The sequence below is a fragment of the Carya illinoinensis genome, chromosome 4, assembly GCF_018687715.1.
Source record: "Carya illinoinensis cultivar Pawnee chromosome 4, C.illinoinensisPawnee_v1, whole genome shotgun sequence".
Lineage (NCBI taxonomy): Eukaryota > Viridiplantae > Streptophyta > Magnoliopsida > Fagales > Juglandaceae > Carya > Carya illinoinensis.
The window spans coordinates 42,176,751-42,197,970 of record NC_056755.1 but is presented as its reverse complement, the minus strand read 5'-3'; the positions used below and the strand labels follow the sequence as shown (position 1 = coordinate 42,197,970).

At 39.6% G+C, this 21,220-nt stretch overlaps 1 protein-coding gene and 1 pseudogene across 1 annotated transcript; one reads left to right on the top strand and one right to left on the bottom strand.

The window, feature by feature from the left end:
- Positions 1 to 908: 908 nt before the first annotated feature.
- LOC122306526 (secreted RxLR effector protein 161-like) lies at positions 909 to 1,589 on the bottom strand. The gene has a single exon (XM_043118953.1). The coding sequence runs from the start codon at positions 1,587 to 1,589 to the stop codon at positions 909 to 911; it is 681 nt and encodes a 226-aa protein (XP_042974887.1).
- A 6,787-nt stretch (positions 1,590 to 8,376) lies between these two features.
- LOC122306525 lies at positions 8,377 to 20,060 on the top strand (annotated as a pseudogene).
- The last annotated feature ends 1,160 nt before the right edge of the window (positions 20,061 to 21,220 follow it).

Genomic DNA, 21,220 nt, shown 5'->3' with positions numbered 1-21,220 from the left:
GGGTAAAAACGATTAAGAAGGTGGGCCACCTCTCTCAGAGCCGTCATCTCCATGTTAAATATTTTAACATGAACGTTAATAAATAGATCTTTAATTTTATATGATCTATAATAAATAATGATGAATAATACGTACCTTTTTCCACCAATTTGATGAAGAATTAAATTTGACTATGAGAGAAGGATCACCCTAGCAACTTCGCCTCATAAGTGTTTCACGATGGCAAAAGGCACTCTAATATTGTAGGTGAGAACCCTTTAATTCCTCAGTACTATTTATAGATTTCTGACCATCAAGAAATCTAAGAGTTTGTATTTGACTATAATTAGAGATAGAGTTTTAATCTTATCTCTTAGGATTTTTCTTATCCCGTTATCACTCATCTTTAATCTGATAGATTTGAACTATTTCAAATTCTATTAAAATGGGTGTGTAGGACATAGAGTTTAAATAAAACTCTTACATTCTCCCACTTGGCCCATACGCCCATAAAATAATATTTTCCGTTTATGAGTTTATTACAGGAAATTAACCATATTGCGCAAATTCATTTCCTGAAACTTTCATAACTCAAAGTATGTTTACATGAGTTCTGTAATATCAATGTTAAATCAACTACTGATGCGAGTCATGGCGGTCCTTTGTTATATAATCAACAAATTCCCTTCCATGTACCACAACACCAGCAACCAATTTTACATGATCTTTAATTGGGATAATTAAGGCTAATATCGTAATGCCTTGGGTTCCAATTCATGTTTGTTGCAGATATTATCTTGTCACCATTCTTCCAAACCATTCAATGTACAAAGAATTGGAAAGACAAGAAAATAGAAACAAAACAACCATAATAGATATCATTAAGTGTCCAAAATAAAAATAAAAGATCTACGAGCTCAATAACATGTTTACATCATAAGACCCATTCTGTCAACATGTTCTTTAAACTGTTTCACTACTAGACCCTTTGTTAATGGGTCTGCTATCATAAGCGTAGTACGAATATGTTCTATGGACATTGTCTGTTTCTGTACTTCCTCCTTGACACTTAGGTATTTGAGCTCCATGTGTTTAGCACCTTTAGAATGCCTATCATTTTTGGAGAAAAAAATTGCAGAGGAATTATCACAATAAATTCTCAGTGGCCTTTCTATAGAGTCAACAACTCCAAGCCCTGAGATAAAGTTCCTCAGCCATAAACCATGCACTGTGGCCTCAAAGCATGCCACAAACTCAGCCTCCATTGTTGATGAAGTAGTGATAGTTTGCTTCATACTTTTCCATGAGATCGCTCCACCGGCTAGTAGGAAAACATATCCAGAAGTAGATTTCCTACTATCAAAACAACCGGCAAAATCAGAGTCTGAGTATCCAGTTACCTCTAAGTTGTCAGTTCTCCTAAAGGTAAGCTGGTAATCCTTAGTTCCTTGCAGATATCGCAATACCCTCTTTGCTGCTTTCCAATGAGACATCCCTGGGTTACTCTGGTAACGCCCAAGCATGTCAACTGCAAAACTGATGTCTGGCCTTGTGTAAATCTGTGCATATATCAAACTCCCCAAAACCGAAGCATAGGGGATTTTTGTCATCTCTTTACGCTCCCACTCAGTTTTAAGACATTGTTATAGGCTAAACTTATCACCTTTTGATATCGGAGTATCAACTGATGAGTAACTTTTCATGCCAAATCTCTCAAGAACTCTTTCTATGTAATTTTTCTGAGACAATTCCAACAGTCCTTGTTTTCGATCCCGGAAGATTTCAATTCCGATCACAAAGGATGCCTCACCCATATCTTTCATTTCAAAATTCTTCGATAGAAAACCCTTGGTTTCATAAAGTAAGCCAAGATCACTACTAGCCAACAAGATATCATCAACATATAGGATAAAAAATATAAACTTGCTCCCACTGACCTTTAGGTATATACATCGATCAACGATGTTTTCTTTAAATCCAAAGGCAGTAATGGTATCATTGAACTTTAAGTACCATTGTCGGAAAGCTTGCTTAAGCCCGTATATTGATTTCTTAAGCCTACATACTAGGTGATCTTTGCCCTTTTCTGAGTAGCCCTCTGGCTGCTCCATGTAGACCACTTCATCCAAACTTCTATTTAGAAAAGCTGTTTTCACATCCATCTGGTGTAACTCTAAATCAAAATGAGCCACCAATGCTATAATGATTCTGAAAGAGTCCTTTTTAGATACTGGAGAAAAGGTCTCTTTGAAATCAATGCCTTCTTTTTGGGCGAAACCCTTAGCAACAAGTCTGGCCTTATGTCGTTCGACGTTGCCTTTAGAGTCGCGTTTGGTCTTAAAGACCCATTTACACCCGACTCTTTTATACCCTTTAGGCAATTCAACGAGATCCCAAACTTGATTTTGATCCATGGATTTCAACTTTTCTTTCATGGCATCGATCCATTTACTAGAATCACATCTCTCTATAGCTTGTGAAAATGTTAGTGGATCTTCACTTGTCCCAATGTCAAATTCAGATTCTTGGAGGTATACCACATAGTCTGCTGAAATAGCAGGTCTCCGATCTCTCTGAGATCTGCTTAAGACTATCTGTTCTGGTAACTCCGAACTTAGTTCATTAGTGATATTATCATTTTGAGATGGGTGATCATTTTCTTGTTCCAATGTATCACTGTGATGATCAATCAGAGGAACTATTATCTTTTCTGAGGATGTGGGTATGGGGACATCTACTCGTACTTCCTCAATGATCACTTCTCTAGGTTCTATTTTTTCACTGATTTTGCCAAGTTCAATGAATTTGGCATTTCCTGTTTCCACTATTCTCGGACTGTGATTAGGACAGTAAAACCTATATCCTTTGGATCTCTCTGGGTAGCCAATAAAGTACCCACTTATTGTTCTAGGATCCAATTTCTTTTTATGTGGGTTGTAAAGTCTCGCTTCTGCTGGGCAACCCCAAACATGCATGTGTCTTAAACTTGGTGTCCTACCAGTCTATAGCTCGAAAGGAGTTTTTGAAACTGACTTACTATGAACCCGGTTTAAGATGTAAGTTGCCGTCTTAATGGCTTCACCCCACAATGATTTGGGTAAGGTAGAATTACTTACCATACTTCTGACCATATCCAATAAAGTCCGATTACGCCTTTCAGCAACACCGTTCTGTTGTGGCGTCCCTGGCATCGTGTACTGTGCAACAATGCCACGTTGTTCAAGAAGTTTGGCGAATGGGCCAGGGTTACGACCTGATTCGTCATACTTTCCATAGTATTCTCCACCTCGATCTGATCTGATGATTTTCACCTTTCTATCTAACTGCCTTTCCACCTCCATGAGAAATACCTCAAGTACTGAAACAGCTTGAGATTTCTCATGTAGCAGATAGATATATCCAAACCGTGAAAAATCATCTATAAAGGTGATAGAATATTTTTCTCTACCAAAACATTCAGTAGAAAATGGTCCACATATATCTGTGTGAATTATTTCAAGAAGCTCTTTACTTCTTGTGGCACATTTTTTAGTATGTTTGGTTTGCTTTCCTTTAATGCAATCCACACATACTTCAAGATTAGTAAAATCTAAATGCGGAAGTATCCCTTCTTTTACTAATCTCTCTAACCTTTCTTTGGAGATGTGCCCCAATCTCTTATGCCACAAGTCATAAGAATGTTCATTCATCATGTTTCTTTTAATTCCAATACACATTTCATAGTTATGAGTATAGGTATTATGAATAAATGTATTATCGAGACAAAGTCGATAAAGACCATCGGAAAGAAAACCAGAACCAATAGATGAAGAGTCTCTGAACAAATTGAAACTACCGTTGTGAAATGAAAAGGAATAACTATCAGAGTCCAGTCTAGAAAGGGAAATTAAATTACGCCTCACAGAAGGCACAAAAACTGTGTTATGAAGGTCTAAACAATGACCAGTACTCAAAACTAAACGAAAAGTCCCTATGGCCAAAACTTCAGCCTTATTCTTGTTTCCCATAAAAATGAATCGCTCACTGGGGCTTGGTGTTTGGCTTGTAAGGTATCCCTGCATGGTTATAGAAACATGAACATTAGCACCTGAATCTAACCACCAAGAATTAGTAGGAACATTTACAAGGTTTGATTCAAAACATACAAGGGCAAGAGGCTTACCATTCTTTTCAAACCAAGCCTTACGTTTCTGATACTCAGATTTCATGTGTCCATTTTTCCCACACCAGTAGCATTTGGTACTACTATGTTGAACCTGATTAACATTTCCAGGCTCCTTTCCTCTTGGTGGTCCAATTTGTTTCTTTTTACTATAATGGTGCTTTTTCTTTCCAGCTTCTTTGGTCACAAAATTAGCAGAGTAATGCCCTTGTTGTTTCAGTCTTACTTCCTCCTGAACTACCATACTTGCCAGCTCATTCACATTCCATTTATCCTTAATAGAATTATAATGCATCTGGAATGGACCATACTGAGGTGGCAAAGAGTTCAGAACAAACTGAACAATAAAGGACTCCTCTACTTTCATTCCCAGGGTTTGTAATCTGGCGGCAATATTTGTCATTTCAAGGATATGCTCTTGCATTCCTTTGGCTCCATCATATTTCATGGTGGTAAGTCTAGCCATCAGTGTTCCTGCTAAAGACTTATCTGCAGACTTAAATCTCTCCTCAGTATTTTTCAAAAAACTTTAGGCATTCTCAACACTAGGGAGTGAATTTTTAATATTTTCAGATATGGTCATTTTCATGAACATTATACTCAGCCTGTTTGATCTCTCCCACTGCTTGAATGACTCTTTCTCATTCCTATTACTCTCTTCAGTGAGGGGTGGGGTTTTTGGACTTGTAAGGGATGAGTCCAGGTCAAAGACCCCTAAGGTGAATCTGACTCGCTCAACCCACTCAGAAAAATTAGAGCCATTCAAAACAGGAACTGATGAAGTTTGTGAATGTAATGATGTCGGTACATTTACTGCAAGAAAATATTCGTCACATAATGCTTTGAGTTAGACACTTATAAACAATAATCAGAATTTAAATAATTATGGATGAACTAGTAGTGTCATCAAAACCCTCCTTTGGGAGTAGATCTTGATACACAAAGTGTTCTCACCAATATTAAATTCTGTGGATGAACTAAGTGTATCATCAGAATTCTCCTTTGGGAGTAAACTCTGACATACAATTGTTCCCTCCAACCTTTCTTTTGATGGATGAACTAGTAGTGTCATCAAAACCCTCCTTTGGGAGTAGATCTTGACACACAAAATTGTTCACTCTATCATATCCACCTTACTATGGAATTTAATGATTGTTCACCAAAATTGAAGAAAATCTTGTACCTTTGGGCAACCAAGTTTTTCTTTAATTTTAATGAAAATCATTTGTCCATATTGGATAAATAATTATATATAACATGATAAGAAGAGCCAATTCATACATGTATTTTATGTATGTAATAATAATATGCATATGACATTTAATAAAATGTAATACATGTATTTAACAATAATATCATGCAAATAACATTTAATAAAATTTAATACATGTATGTAACAATAATAACATGCATATAACATTTAATAAAATTTAATAGATGTATTTAACAATAATAACATGCATATAACATTTAATAAAATTTAATACATGTATTTAATAGGGGTGCTACCCGCCCCCTACGGGGCGGGGCCACCCCTTCTCCGCCCCCGGGCCCCCGCATGAACGGGGGATGGGATTTTTTCTTCGGACTCCGCCCCCGTCCATGCGGGGGCGGGGTACCCCGTCCGCTGACGGGGGTGCGGGGGTGGACCTCTAGCCGCCCGCCCTCCGCCAACATACACTCCTAACAGCAAGATCTCTACGCATGTCAAAAGCGTTCATGATGATGAGGTCCGCAGGTGGAGGGATAAGCTGCCAGGACTGCGGGAACCAAGCCAAGAAGGACTGCGTTCACATGCGGTGCAGGACTTGTTGTAAAAGCCGAGGATTAGAGTGTCCAACCCATGTCAAAAGCACTTGGGTCCTAGCTTCTAAGCGCCGCGAGCGTTAAGAACAACTCGCTTCTATGCAGCAACAGCACCATGAACTTCAGCTCCGCGGACTCTCAGAGCCTTGCACAACGGAAACCACTCGAACCATTCTGTCCTCCACGTTGCCCACCAGTCTCGGCACAACTTCGAAAACCACCTCCACGCCCACCATTTTGTCCTCCACGGAAACACTCTGTTTTCTAGTTTCCTAAACAGAGGAATTGTACAGATCACCAACCTCCAACTAGCCCACTGCCAGCCAACGTGAAACCGATAGCCACCACACTGCCTTCCGTCGCTTCTGGCCGCACTGTGTCTCCCTTCTTTGCTCGCTCTGCTCTAGTGCACTGCCGCACGAGCGTCTTTCTGCCACCGTAACCAGCTTCCAGCCGCCACCTTTCTCCATCTCTGTAAGCCGCCGCTCGAAAACTCTTTGGTTTTCTGGTTTGAGCTGCTGTTAATTTGAGGGGGCCTTATCTATGCAGGGGGATGGAGGGGGCCTTATATATGCAGGGGCGGGGCGGGGGATTTACAGAGCGGGGTTGAGCCCCCTTCGTCCCCCACCTCCGCAGTTCCCCTTCTTACGGGGCGGGGGGCCCTGCCCTCGGCCTGTGCGGGGCGGATCCCCCGCCCCACCCAGGCGGGGGCGGGGCGAACGGTGCGGTGCAGCGGGTGGCGGGCACCCGCTGCCCACCCCTAGTATTTAACAATAATAATATGCATATAAATTTATCAATAATAAAATTTTCATACATGTAAATAATATTAATAACATGCATACATGAAAAAAAATAAATAAATAAAATTCGGATTTTTTATTTTTTTTTATTTTTATTTTTAATCTGACCGGTCCGGTCCGGTTCAGACCCGGACCGGTTTAGAAATCCAGACCGAGATCCAAGTCAACTGGATCTGTTGACCTGGGCCGGACCTACTGTACAGGCCCGTCTAACCTCCCCCTTTTTTTTTTTTGTTCTTTTATTGGGCTGGGCCACATCAGTGGCCCATAGGCCCGTTTGCTTTCTTTTGTCTCGGACTGGGCCAAGCCCAGTCAACTCACAGTCCAGAAAGCAAACCCTTATAACATTAATGCAATGCACTGGGCCGAAGCCCATAGCCCAGCCCAAAACCCAATCACTTATGCCTTTCACAATAAAACCCTAAGCCACTTCCCCTTCTTCTTCAGATTGTCACAGCGCCGACTAGTACATGTAAATCCTTCTTCCTTCAGCAAGCATGCAGCACATGGTGGTCCTCGCCGGCGAGGAGGAGAACGGCAAGGCATCCCCAGCCTCCACCCGCCGCCGAGGTCCACCTCTTCTCCATCCTTTTTTTTTTTTATTTTTTATTTTTATTTTTTATAAAACATGGAACCTCTGAGGCAGTGGGCTTTTGAGCCCTCTGCCGCCGTTACAGGAACTCCGGCGAGGAGTTTCTCAGCCTCGTCTCCGCACCAAACTTCCTTTTTTTTTTTTTTTTGTTAAAACTTGTTCTTGCTGCCCCGGCCAGTGGGCTTGATAGCCCTCTGCCGCTGTTACAGAGGCACCGCGGAGGACTTCCACTCCTCCTCCCAGTGCCGTCCTCAGGGCAGCAACCATTCGGGGCGTCACAGACTCACAGCCCCTCATGCTGCACACTGCCGAAGCCACACGGTGGCCTTTCCTCAACCCACTCATTTCAGATACAATAAGTATAGTTCATGAAATGTAAAATACGTAATACTTTTAAACAATACACGAGGAAGTGAAAATAAAACTAAAAAAGGAGATGTTCAGTACGGAATAAAGAAAACCGAATTGCTTTTCGTTAATGTGAGTGTATCGTTCTTTCTCAAATAGTAAATATATTATTTTTAATCTTTTTCTATATAATGAAATCACAATACACGACAATATATATTCACTGAATATTTTATTAAGATCATAAAAAAACTATAACCATGCTCTGATACCACATGTTAAATATTTTAACATGAACGTTAATAAACAGATCTTCGATTTTATATGATCTATAATAAATAATGATGAATAATATGTACCTTTCTCCATCAGTTTGATGAAGAATTAAATCTGACTATGAGAGAAGGATCACCCTAGCAACTTCGCCTCACAAGTGTCTCACGATGACAAAAGGCACTCTAATGTTGTAGGTGAGAACCCTTTAATCTCTCAGTGCTATTTATAGATTTCTGACCATTAAGAAATTTAAGAGTTTGTATTTGACTATAATTAGAGATAGAGTTTTAATCTTATCTCTTAGGATTTTTCTTATCCCGTTATCACTTATATTTAATCTGATAGATTTGAACTATTTCAAATTCTATTAAGATGGGTGTGTGGGACATAGAGTTTAAATAAAACTCTTACACTCCACTCCAAATCTCACGAACACCTTCTCTTCCCCAATCCTCCACGCAGTTTACAAAAAGTTCCCATTCTCGATCTCCCTCTCTTCTTCCCACTATATCTCTGACCCCAAAATCTTAACTTCTCTTTCTCTCCAACACCGCCGCTCCCTCACTCCCTACCACTCCCGCCGCCGAGGCTTTGCGGTGGCTCGCGGAGATTCCGAGAATGGAGCCGAGCCTATTCGACACTACGACTTCGACCTCTTCACCATCGGCGCTGGGAGCGGTGGCGTCCGCGCCTCCCACTTCGCCACTAATTTTGGGGCTTCCGTCGCTATCTGTGAGCTCCCTTTCTCCACCATTTCCTTCGAAACCACCGAAGGTGTTGGCGGAATGTAAGTTTTAGAATATGTAGGTTTTCTAAAGTTTTCTAGGTATACGGGTTTATGTTCTTGGTGGACGTTAGTTTTGTTTGTGGTGGCAATATTGGGATATGGAAATGTCGTTCAAGGTTCAAAATTTTTGGAATTCGAGTCTTGGGATGGGATTGAATGTTATTAGGCCCTTTTTTCTGTTCGTTTCTGGATATGTGATATATGAATGAACTTTTTTTTTTTTTTTTTTTTTTTTTTTTTTTTTTTTTCTGATAAATAATGAAGGGATCCTGTAAAGATTTTAGTTCGTACCGGAAAGTCGGCCCGGACAGATGGGAAGACCGGTCGGTTTCGGTCTTCTCTTTACAAAATTTTCGGTTCTTGGTCCAGTCCGGGGCTGGGGTTTTTCCAACTGACCAACCGAATATAAATATACATATTTTAAAATAATTATATATATATATATATTATTTTATATAATAATTGTATAATTAATTATGTAATTTTCATCTAACCTATCACTATTAACAATATAAAATGTTAAATAAGCAGTTACTAATATGCTATCAATTAACTAATCTATTATATCAATTGACCATCCTATCACCATTAACTAATTACTAATATCTACATCAAATTAAAGTTATTAGATAAATTTTTTGTAAAATATCTAAGTTGCAAGTAAGTATAAAGCATGTATGGTCAATGATAATTATTCATTAATCATATACAAAATGTTAAAATTTTAATATAGTCCATCATGCATTACCTATCATAATACATTTACATACTCTAAGTTAGTAATAAATTAGTAATTAACATCATAAGTATAATTATAAATTTTTTTTAATGAGTTAATTACATAATCCACACTAAAAAGTTTGCTTAATTTTAATTTTACTTCATTTTAATTTTACTAATTTAAATAATTGATTTTATTAATTTCTTTTTCCCTATCTTTTGTTTTTAATGTTATTAGTATAATTGATGACCTTTTTGGATGGATATGGATAATTATTATTTATATTTTCCCCTTTTTTCTATATTTTTCTTTTATTTAGAGTTTGGATATTATTGACATATTTCATATTTTTCAAATTTGTTTTTTCTATTTTTTGTATGTTAATAATAATTTAGGCTGAAAATGGGATAAAAGTAAGGACTTATGCTGAAATTTGACTAGCAATGTCAGTTGGGCCGAATGTAAGAAAACTGGCCCATTTGGTATTGGATCGGACTGACTGGACAGAATGGTTCTGGTCCGGTCCAAGGTGGGAAAATCCTGGACCGAAGGGGTTCAGTCTGGTCCTAAAAATCTCCTATAGACTAATCGGACCTGATCGAATTCACCCTCTAATAAGGATCGAAGGAAATTCATTTGCTATGTGGGGTTTTATAGGTGCTTCGGGTTGCTTATGATAGCAAAAGGAGTGGAGACTTATCATTGGAAGTGATTGGAGGAATATGAGGTTGCATTGGGGATTTTGAAAAGTCAAGGAACCGATTATCAAAAAACAGAGTGAGGAATTACTGGACCTTTGACGGCAGTGAAATGTTCTACACGGGACGTAAAAGTATATCAAAATTAACCATTTGACCATTCAGTCTGTGTGGAGCAAGTAGTGGCAACGACAATCTTTCCTGTGCACTTTACATGCTTGGCTGGTGAGGTCCACTTCATTTTCTCTTTTAGGTTCAGTGTTGCCTTGGATAAATTATCATTTTGTCTTGCCTTTTGACTGAGTGGTTCTCTCGTGCTTAAGAAGATTTATTTAAATAAATAAATGAGCATGTAGATAGTTCTTCACATAATTTTCTAATGTAGGTGTGTGATTCGTGGATGTGTGCCAAATAAACTTCTAGTGTATGCATCTAAATATTCTTATGAATTTGAAGAGAGTCATGGTTTCGGATGGAAATACGAGGCCGAACCCAAGCATGACTGGAGCACCTTGATTGCTAATAAGAATGCTGGGTTGCAGCAACTAACTGGTATCTACGAGAACACTCTTAAAAATGCTGGTGTTACATTAATTGAAGGTCATGGAAAGGTGGGATGACGCTTTGAGTGTTGCGCCTTCGGCCGCCCAGAAATCACACCCACAATAGATAGAGAGAATATTTAAGTGGTTCGGCAACTGCCTACGTCCACTGAAGCGGAAATTCGATTTTTCAATATGTTTGTACAATTTTACAAACACTCACAACATCTCTCTATCTCTCTCAAATGGCCTCCGTTCTGGGTTTCCCCAGAACCTATTTTCGCCCTCTGCCCTTTGCCTGATCTCTCACCTCTGTGAGGATGGTTTTCTCTTCAGAATTCATCTCCTTTTATAGGAGAACCATGGGGGACAAGAAGCATGCAACTTCAAGTCTTCTTTCGGTGCAGATGAACTTTTGTCAATATTTGCTGCAGAATACGGTGGATGGGTAGATGGTTGGTAGCTGCAGTTGGTGCCTAATACAACCAAGAAAGAAAACGGTGCATGTGCAGCCCTTCATACTTGGGTTGATTCAACAATCACCCCCTCCACCCAAGTGTGCCATACCAGGCTGCTTGCAAACTGATTCATTCTTCAAATGAATTCACCTCTTTCTTGGAATGCTTGTCAGCCATGAGAGATCCGCTATCACATACATCTTCAGGTACGTCTTCAAATGGATATCCAGATACCTCTCCAAATGCATCTTCAAATGCATCAGCATCGTCTACATCCACGGAGCTTGCAAGGGATTTTCTTCAGAGGAGATTTACCAGTGCTCAATTGCACAATCTCAACTCTCTAGGATTCTTCTTTTGCTCGAGTTCATGAGTTCGCACTCATGTACACCTTGAGCAAACTAAGCTTCGCTCTAGGCTCATCCGAGCGAACAATCTGCTTTGCTCTAGCCACATCCGAGCAAACAATCTGAGTAAACTGAGCTTCGCTCTAGGCTCATCCGAGCGAACAATCTGCTTCGCTCTAGCCACATCCGAGTGAACACCTTGAGCAAACTGAGCGTCGCTCTAGGCTCATCCGAGCGAACAATCTGCTTCGCTCTAGCCACATCCGAGCGAACAATCTGCTTGGTGCCTTTACAGCTTTCAAACCAGGCTCCATAATCCTACAATCACACCAATCTCCAACTTGGAGACTGGTTCTCAACATGCCGAGCTCTATCTCCAGCATGATCCCTTATACAATTTTACAGCTCATGTCTTCAACTTAGAAGACTAACTAAAGTGATGCATAACTTTAGTTCATCACGTACAATGCCCTTAATCAACACGTCTACATAGGGCAACACATCTCCCACTGCACTGGGAATCAATGGTCTCGCACAGACCTTGACACATATCAGAGAACCTGTTGCTGAGGTCTCATCTCTGATCTGGGTGACTGACCCTTCATCCTGCTGCTATCTTCAGTCGCATGTGTCCATCTTGTGTGCAGTCTCCGACTTGCATAATCTCCCTTCTTGCAAGATTTTTCTTCATACCGTAGTTCACTACCTTCATTCAGCAGGATACATTTTAAGGTAGTAACCACCATGGAGGTCTGATCGTCTTGGCAGTTCTTTAGGTGTAGATATCCCTGGAACATCTGACGTTTTGTTCCCATCTCTCACACATGTACTTCATGTCGTGGTCTAGGGAGATTTCTTTAGAAAAGTAAAACTGGGTTCCTTTTACTTTCTCATCTAATTCACACGACAATTACCACGAGCCAAGACCAATTAATCATTCGTGACCTTCCAACACCAAATGCTATTGGCAACAATAGCAACAATCTCCACCTTGTGACTTTGACTGGTCCCACAGCCAAGCTCCACCTCAATGAAGATCTTCATAGCTCCCGCTATCATGCTTCACCATAAAAGCATATCCACTCAGAATAAACTAATTCCAAGCATTTCACTTCGGCCCATGTCGAAAATAACCTTGCTGAAAACTATGGTGTAACTTCCACGTTTGGCTCTCCTGGAAGTTCATCAGCCATCGACATGAATTTCCACCACACACCCTGCATTAATGCCAAACCAATGCCTGTGTGTAAACTTGTGGACCTGCTAATATTAACACATCCTCTATCATGGCAACTCATGCCATGAGGATATACATGTCTCTTTTTTCATGGAGAGAGACACAACATTAGCATCAATACCAGTATCTCCATTTACTGACTTGGAGCCACTTGCCGAAACTGCTCCTTGTACTAGCCATTTCACCAGTCGCTAGTATCACTGTTGACTTCAGGGATTGATTTGCCCTTCAACGCCTTTGAGAAAACACTACTGAATGACTGCTGTCTTCAAGCTGTCTTTAACAGCATTGTGCACTGCAAGAAATGCAACGCCATGTATTTCTTCAGTCACCATATTCACAGCATCATTCTCAATTTTCTCCTGATTTTAGCAGTCTCTTGTGGCCTGTCTTGCCACAATTTCTAGCGAGTCATCTGTTGTCCAGATCTTGACTTGCCTCTGTCCTTACAATCAACATTCAGGACCAACAACTCGAAATCTTGCCAGAATCTCTTCTGCGCACCTCCTCATCTAGGATAAGATCTCTTACATTGAGAAACTTCAACTTTGACTTCTTTGCAGAATTACTCATAGCCATTCTCATGACCTCCCAACCTTTTGACCACAACGCCAAATGCTATTGGGCAACAATAGTACCTTCTGCCTTATCTGAAATTGAACCGTTTCTCCACCTCAAATCTGACAAGATTTGAAACCTTACTTCCTGACATTGCTTTAATGAATTTACCGTAGAAATGAATAGTACCTCACTAAGTCAGTTCCCAGGAAAGATTGGAGGGTCACAATGGACACACTTAAAATTTCCAATCTCCTAGACAGAACCTCCTTAGACTGTATGTATCCACACTACCACACCAAAGCTTCATCTGCACTTTGTTATTTGCAACTGGCTTTTCAAAGAAAGCCACAACGAGATCCGATGCGGTTCTCCTCTTAATAACAATATGCTCCATGAGTTGTATGACTGCCAAAACTTGCTGATATAACAAGTTAATCAGCATCGTCCAATGATCTAAAATTTGCTCCATCAAATTTCACGATCCCAACTGGCTTAAATTAAGCCCAAAACCAATGAGTCCATCATGACTCCAACTGGCTACGATCAAGCCCACAACTGATCTGCAACACGTGGACGGTTTAGATCAAATGTACCGATGGCGAATCTCAATATTCTGACCGTACCGATGAGTCCGGAATGATCCAAATAGTTTGCCACCACTATTTGATCATCGCGATGGAACTCCAACTGGCTACGATCAAGCCCACAACTAATCTGCAACACGTGGACGGTTCAGATCGAATGTACCGATGGCGAATCTCAACATTCCCACCGTATCGATGAGTCCAAAATAATCCAAATAGTTTGCCACCACTATTTGATCATCGCGATGGAACTCCAACTGGCTACGATCAAGCCCACAACTGATCTGCAACACGTGGACGGTTCAGATCGAATGTACCGATGGCGAATCTCAACATTCCCACCGTATCGATGAGTCCGGAATAATCCAAATAGTTTGCCACCACTATTTGATCATCGCGATGGAACTCCAACTGGCTACGATCAAGCCCACAACTGATCTGCAACACGTGGACGGTTCAGATCAAATGTACCGATGGCGAATCTCAACATTCCCACCGTACCGATGAGTCCGGAATGATCCAAATAGTTTGCCACCACTATTTGATCATCGCGATGGAACTCCAACTGGCTACAATCAAGCCCATAACTGATCTGCAACACGTTGACAGTTCAGATCGACAGTACTGATGGCGAATCTCCACATTCCCACCGTACGTATGAGTCTGGAATAATCTAAATAGTTGGAAAGCACTATTTGATCGTTGAAATCAGACTCCGGATGGCTTAGATCTAGCCCAACAAAGATCTGAAAATTGGACGGTCCAGATCTCTCTAGCGCGTGTACCACACGCGCCGCAGTAGGGCGTCTGAGGCGCGTGGACAACACGCGCCACAGTAGCTTGTGCGCGTGGGGAGCGCGTGAGGCGCGTGGTGGTCACGCGCCGAGCCTCTGTAAGGCGCGTGGGGGCACGTGAGCGCGTGTCCGTCACGCGTCTTCAACCTCTGCCCGCGCGTGAGGGCGCGTGGGCGCGTGTATCTCAGTCATCTTCCTCCTTCGACGCGCGTGGGGGCGCGTGGATGACAGCAGTGCACGCGCGGACCTTCTAGGAGCGCGTGTAGGCTTCTCCGACCTTCGTTTTCGATTCCGTTTGCGGCAACGGATTCGTCTCGACGCGAGGAACAGCCTGGACTGATCAAAAAGTGATTTTGAGCAACTGTAATTTTCTGGGTAACACGAACCGAAGCTCTGATACCATTTGTTGCGCCTCCGGCCGCCCAGAAATCACACCCACAATAGATAGAGAGAATATTTAAGTGGTTCGGCAACTGCCTACGTCCACTGAAGCGGAAATTTGATTTTTCAATATGTTTGTACAATTTTACAAACACTCACAACATCTCTCTATCTCTCTCAAATGGCCTCCGTTCTGGGTTTCCCCAGAACCCATTTTCGCCCTCTGCCTGATCTCTCACCTCTGTGAGGATGGTTTTCTCTTCAGAATTCATCTCCTTTTATAGGAGAACCATGGGGGACAAGAAGCATGCAACTTCAAGTCTTCTTTCGGTGCAGATGAACTTTTGTCAATATTTGCTGCAGAATACGGTGGATGGGTAGATGGTTGGTAGCTGCAGTTGGTGCCTAATACAACCAAGAAAGAAAACGGTGCATGTGCAGCCCTTCATACTTGGGTTGATTCAACATTGAGTTCATATAGACATTAAAATAGTTTTCTTTCTTTCTTGGTTCTTAGTTTTCATTTCTTACTTTTTTTTATATGTAGTTTTCATTTCTTATTAGTTTGTGGAATATGGATATATACTTCGGTTTTTTTGTGAGTGATGCATTAATCACAATGAAATGGCCACAGATTGTGGACCCGCACACAGTTGATGTAGATGGGAAGCTATATTCAGCAAGACAAATACTAGTTTCAGTAGGAGGTCGCCCCTTCATCCCTTCATCCTGGAAGTGAATATGCAATAGATTCAGAAGCTGCCCTTGATTTGCCCTCAAAGCCTACAAAAATAGCAATAATTGGTGGCGGGTATATTGCTGTGGAGTTTGCTGGCATCTTCAATGGCTTAGCATCTGAGGTCCACATATTTATACGGCAGAAAAAAGTTTTAAGGGGTTTTGACGAAGAGGTGAAAAACAGTGAATGATTGTGGTATCAGAAATTTAATAACATCTTACCTAGTCAAGATGAAGTTTCACATCCAAATTTGTGTATTCTATTCCTGCAGATCAGAGATTTTGTTGGAGAACAAATGTCTCTAAGAGGAATCGAGTTCCACACAGAGGAATCACCCCAAGCTATCAATAAATCTGCTGATGGGTCATTATCTTTGAAGACAAACAAAGGAACAGTTGAAGGTTTTTCCCACGTTATGTTTGCAACCAGACGTAGGCCTAATACAAAAGTTCTTAATTTCCTTTTCTCTACTTTGCGTCTACCTGGTACAGGATTCTTTATGCCCTGTGGATTTCCAATTATTGTGTCTCATCAAGGCATACATATGAGTCTGTGATTTTCATGAACTGTTTTGAAGTGTGTAACTAGGCTTCCTGCCTTGATGTGGTTCTGGGGAAGCAGTAACTTAGTGAACACGAAGATGCCACTTCTCACTCTATCAGTTTTAAAGCAACTGCAAATTTTGGATGGGATGAGAAAGGAAAATCACTTATTAAGAGTGTAATTTGATTGCAGAACTTAGGATTGGAGACAGATGGGGTGAAAATGTCCAAGAATGGAGCAATAGAGGTAGTCTTTGCTGATACTTTTGAGATATGTTTTTTGGAAAAAAAATATTTTTGTTTTGTCTAATCTTTTACTATATTTATTGTGATGTTTCTTCAAATATAATGTCTCCATTTCTTTTTTCATCAGGTTGATGAATACTCACGTACATCAGTTCCTTCCATTTGGGCAGTTGGAGATGTTACAGATAGATTGTATCTCACACCAGTTGCTTTAACGGAGGGAATGGCACTAGCAAAAACTCTGTTTAAGAATGAGCCAACAAAACGCGATTATAGGTTGCTTCCTATATTTTGATGATCAATTAATAAGTTGAATGATTTTATAGTTTAGACAAAGCATTTTGAACAAGAATTACCAAATATTAGTTACATAGGATCCTACGGTCTGAATTTCATGCCACGTACTGTGAACTTTACTTGGTTCTGTTTGCTCAAATTTATGATACCCTTTTAATAAAAGTTATAGAAAGGTTCTTCAATTCTTGCTCGTCTCTGACTATAAAGTTTGGATAGGTTTATGATATGGTGATAGTCTGAGCTAACATTTTGCCTTTTTTTTTTTGGAGCAGAACTGTGCCTTCTGCTGTTTTTTCCTCCCAGCCACCGATTGGACAAGTTGGCATTACTGAAGAGCAGGTGACATGTCTTTGGTAGATCAGAAACTTATAAAATGATCCTTCAATGCTTGATGTTTATGGATTTATTATATATATATATATATATATGCAGGCAATACAAGAATATGGTGACGTTGATATATTTACAGCAAATTTCAAGCCCTTAAAGGCTACTCTGTCAGGGCTGCCAGACAGGATTTTCATGAAACTTATTGTCTGTGCAAAAACAAGCAAAGTTCCGTTACACTTGTGTGAAGAAGATTCACCAGAAATTGTGCAGGTTTCTGCTGTTGCCCCAGATAGCATCCCCCTTCCCCCGTTTTCCTTTTTCTTTTTTTAATTAGATTCAGTTATTTTTGAAATTCCCAACGTATCCTTATAAAACTACGAAATTGTCTACCAATTTCCTTGAACAAATAAGTTAGATCTCAATTATCAAGATTATGAAACGAATTAAATACTTTAAAATAAATAATCAAACTTGCAAGACACAACGATTGGTTACGAAGGAAAACCCTTTAAAGAACTCTTTAAAGGTAAAATCCTACGGGACAGCCAAATCCAGGAAAGTCAATATGATTATTTGAAGAACAATTACAAGTAATAATCAATTACAAAACTTTTGCAATTCGACTCTCTTACTTGCCTAGACAAACGACCCGTTTGTCTTCTACTGCAGTAGCAGCTAGAGCCTCTGGCGATTTTCAAATATTGACTTCCCTTCTGGAACTCCAGAAGCTGAAATCCAATTGATGTTCCTTCACACTCAAAGCATGATCACACTCAAGGAGATATGAAAAATCTCATAAAAATTCTTAAGTGAATTTTCTCTCATAAATGTTCAGAATATCCTCTCTGAAATTTGTGGCTCAAAGTCCTTGAAAAGATACAAAACCAATCATTTTAAATAGAAAGTCTGAAAAGAGTTATAGTCACAGTAGGACTCTGCTGACAGTTAACAACAGTTGTGAAAACGTGTTTCGACAGACTGCTAACATTTCGCGATAACATTTTCTGTTATTGACTAAACTCTGTTCGGCTTTCTTGTGGATAAATATAAATCTTCCAGAACTCGATTTTAATCTCAAAGACTTATCTAAACAACAACTAAGACTTCTAGATAGACTCAACATTGTTTAGATACAAATCAATACTTATTTTATATTCATCCAAATTTAATCAAATAATGATAAGATAAACTTTATCATTTATTCAAATTTAATCAAATAATGATAGGATAAACTTTATCATTTAGTCATCTAATCCTAACTAATTTTTGCCTTTACAGTTTCTATCGTTAGTTATTAATGTGGCTGCACCATGCATTAAACTCCCAAGGGATTTGCTGTTGCTTTAAAAGCTGGCTTGACCAAGGTAGACTTCGATGCCACAGTGGGTATTCACCCACAGCAGCTGAGGAGCTTGTAACAATGAGAACTCCTACTAGGAAGATTCGGAAGACATCTGAGGTTTGTCAAAGACAGATCTTCTTTCTTGATTTTCATTTTATAGTTGACATTGTAATGTATCCCCATCAGACAAGACATTGATTTTATCATACTTGAGAGGTTAAAATAGGCATGTTGTTGCTACTGTTGGCTAAGAGGATTTTTTGTTTAAATCTAATTAATTCGTAGGTCTTATCTGATCTGGTTGTGTATTGTTGATCCAGAGGTTTTCATCAGTGTCAAATTGGTGAGGAGGCCAAAATTTAGTTCAGTGCTTTGATTATGTATCTTTGGACTTCAGTCTGCTACAGTCTTGTTCCATTCTTCAATGCTCATGAATTGTGTTGGTTAGTCCCCACTGTTTCTTAAATTTGCACCAGGGAAAGACAGATCTTGAGGCCAAAGCTGCAGCAGGTGTTTTAGCAAAGGTCTGGATCAATCTTTTGCACAGCACAGCTGGATCTATTTTTGGGTGTGAGCAGGCATGTATCGCTATAACTTAGACAGGAGACTCGGGAGTTAATTTGACTTTTCATATTTCTTTTTCTTTCCAGGCATGTATATCACATTAACGTGTACGAAAGATTTTAACTTGCATTTTCATATAGAGGAACTTTTGTCGCAATTAGATGAGATTTATATAAGATTACCCTGATGATGTATTTGTACACCAACATCCTTTTGGTCAACATGGCAATAAGCACAACTTATCAGTATTCTTTAAGGAAAAAATTTAGATAAGGAAAAACATTAAGACAATTTTTTATCGATGTTCTTTATTTACCTGTATAACTAGAATTGTTTATTGTCAATTGGTTTTACTTCCTTAAACGAGAACTTTTTGTATGCTGGATGTTGATTTTGTCAGCTGGTATAACCTTTTAATTGGTCACCATATTATACAACTGTGCTGGCCGTTGCTGATTAGCTTAGCTATTGGGCAAATTGTCATCAGGGAAGATTGCAGCTGAAAATCTTATTCTGGATGGATTGATAGTTCGATGACTAAGAAGTTGATTCGTGATGGCGATTAGCCTTCTTGGGGAAGCATCAATCAGTTTTGTAAGTTTCCCATCAGGAGCCCCAATCAACTGAAGCAAAAGAAGGGAGAAGTTCTCTACAGATGTTTCTATCATTCTGTCCTAAAATTTTGCTCTTTTCTGCTTGGCGATGATTGGGACTACAAATATTGGATTATGAATTTCGGGTTACGCCCCTTCAATAATATTTTTCTCTTTTCCCTTAAATAGAAGAAGGCCTTTCTTGTTTCTCATTTTCTCTTTTTGTGGTTTCCTTCCATCTCGTGTTAGTCAATGATGTTTTATTTTGTAGGTTCTGGTTTTACATGTTCGTCAAAGATGATTATGTAAAGCTCAGGACTCATTTAATGCCTCTCTCTCTCTCTCTCTCTCTCTCTCTCTCTCTCTCTCCAAGGTTTTAAAGATTGACAATTTAACAACTAAGGAGTAAGGGCTTGGATATCCAGATTTGCTTGAATCTGAACGCCGGTAAGAGAAATGGGATTGCAGATTATTCTGTAAAAAGAAACCCTGGTAGGGGGGAGAAACTTCATGATAGCCACAGCCCACAATCAATACGATCAGATCATAAAAAGGTGTGGAATATGCATGAGAAAACTCATATGCACAAAATATCATCACTAAAAAGGTGTGGAGTACGCATTATGCATGGCTCTACCCGCCCGTGGGAAATGCATTAATTTTCTTTAAATTTTTACAGTTTTTTTGAGTTCCATTAATGCTTTTTAATTTTACTCTTTCACGTTTCAAAATGTTGTTTCTATACTATTTAGTTACTTTTATCTTTACTGTTAGGGGTTCTTTTATCATAAGGTCTAAAAGAGTTTTCAAGATCCAGCCCATCAAAATATCATCATTAGAAAACAAAAATGAAAAAAAAAAAAAGAGGACAGAGAAAAAAGGAGAGGCAAGGTGATTTTAGGATGTCAGGAAAAAAAGATGAGAGGAAACATAAATGATAGGTAATGTGACATAAAGTAAGGGAAGACCGGAGATAAAAGACAAGGGACTTACGACTTGAGGGGATCTTTTAATAAACTTTTGGCTAGGCCTCAAGAGAAGGCTTCTCGGGAAGAGAGATCCACAAAATCTATTATATAGTGAAGATAAGAAACTATAAGAGACTACAAATTAAGTTTATTATAGTAAATTTTTTCCTCTCCAAACTCTTGTGGACATAGGTCCAGTGTCGAATTAAGTAAATTTGCGTGTCTTTATCTACTTTTCACTGTCATGGTATACGCACCAATACCGTATGGCCGCACCAGATCAGTCGAGGGCCCACATAACACTGGTCCAGGCCCAGCACACTAGGGACTCACACAACACCTATCTATACATAGCACCACTTCAGCGCCTTGGGGATGGATCTTTCTCTCCTTTGAATCTATTGACCCAAAAATGGCATCAACATTTACCTTTTCATATATTTTTATTTTTTTTGTAGTTTTTAGGTTTATTTTATAAATTTATGAATTTTAGTTTAATTTTGTAAAAATACCTTTTATTATT

What these genes read in the sequence shown, in the direction of transcription:
- LOC122306526 (XM_043118953.1), bottom strand. Translation starts at nt 1,589, where the DNA reads ATGACAAAAATCCCCTATGCTTCGGTTTTGGGGAGTTTGATATATGCA.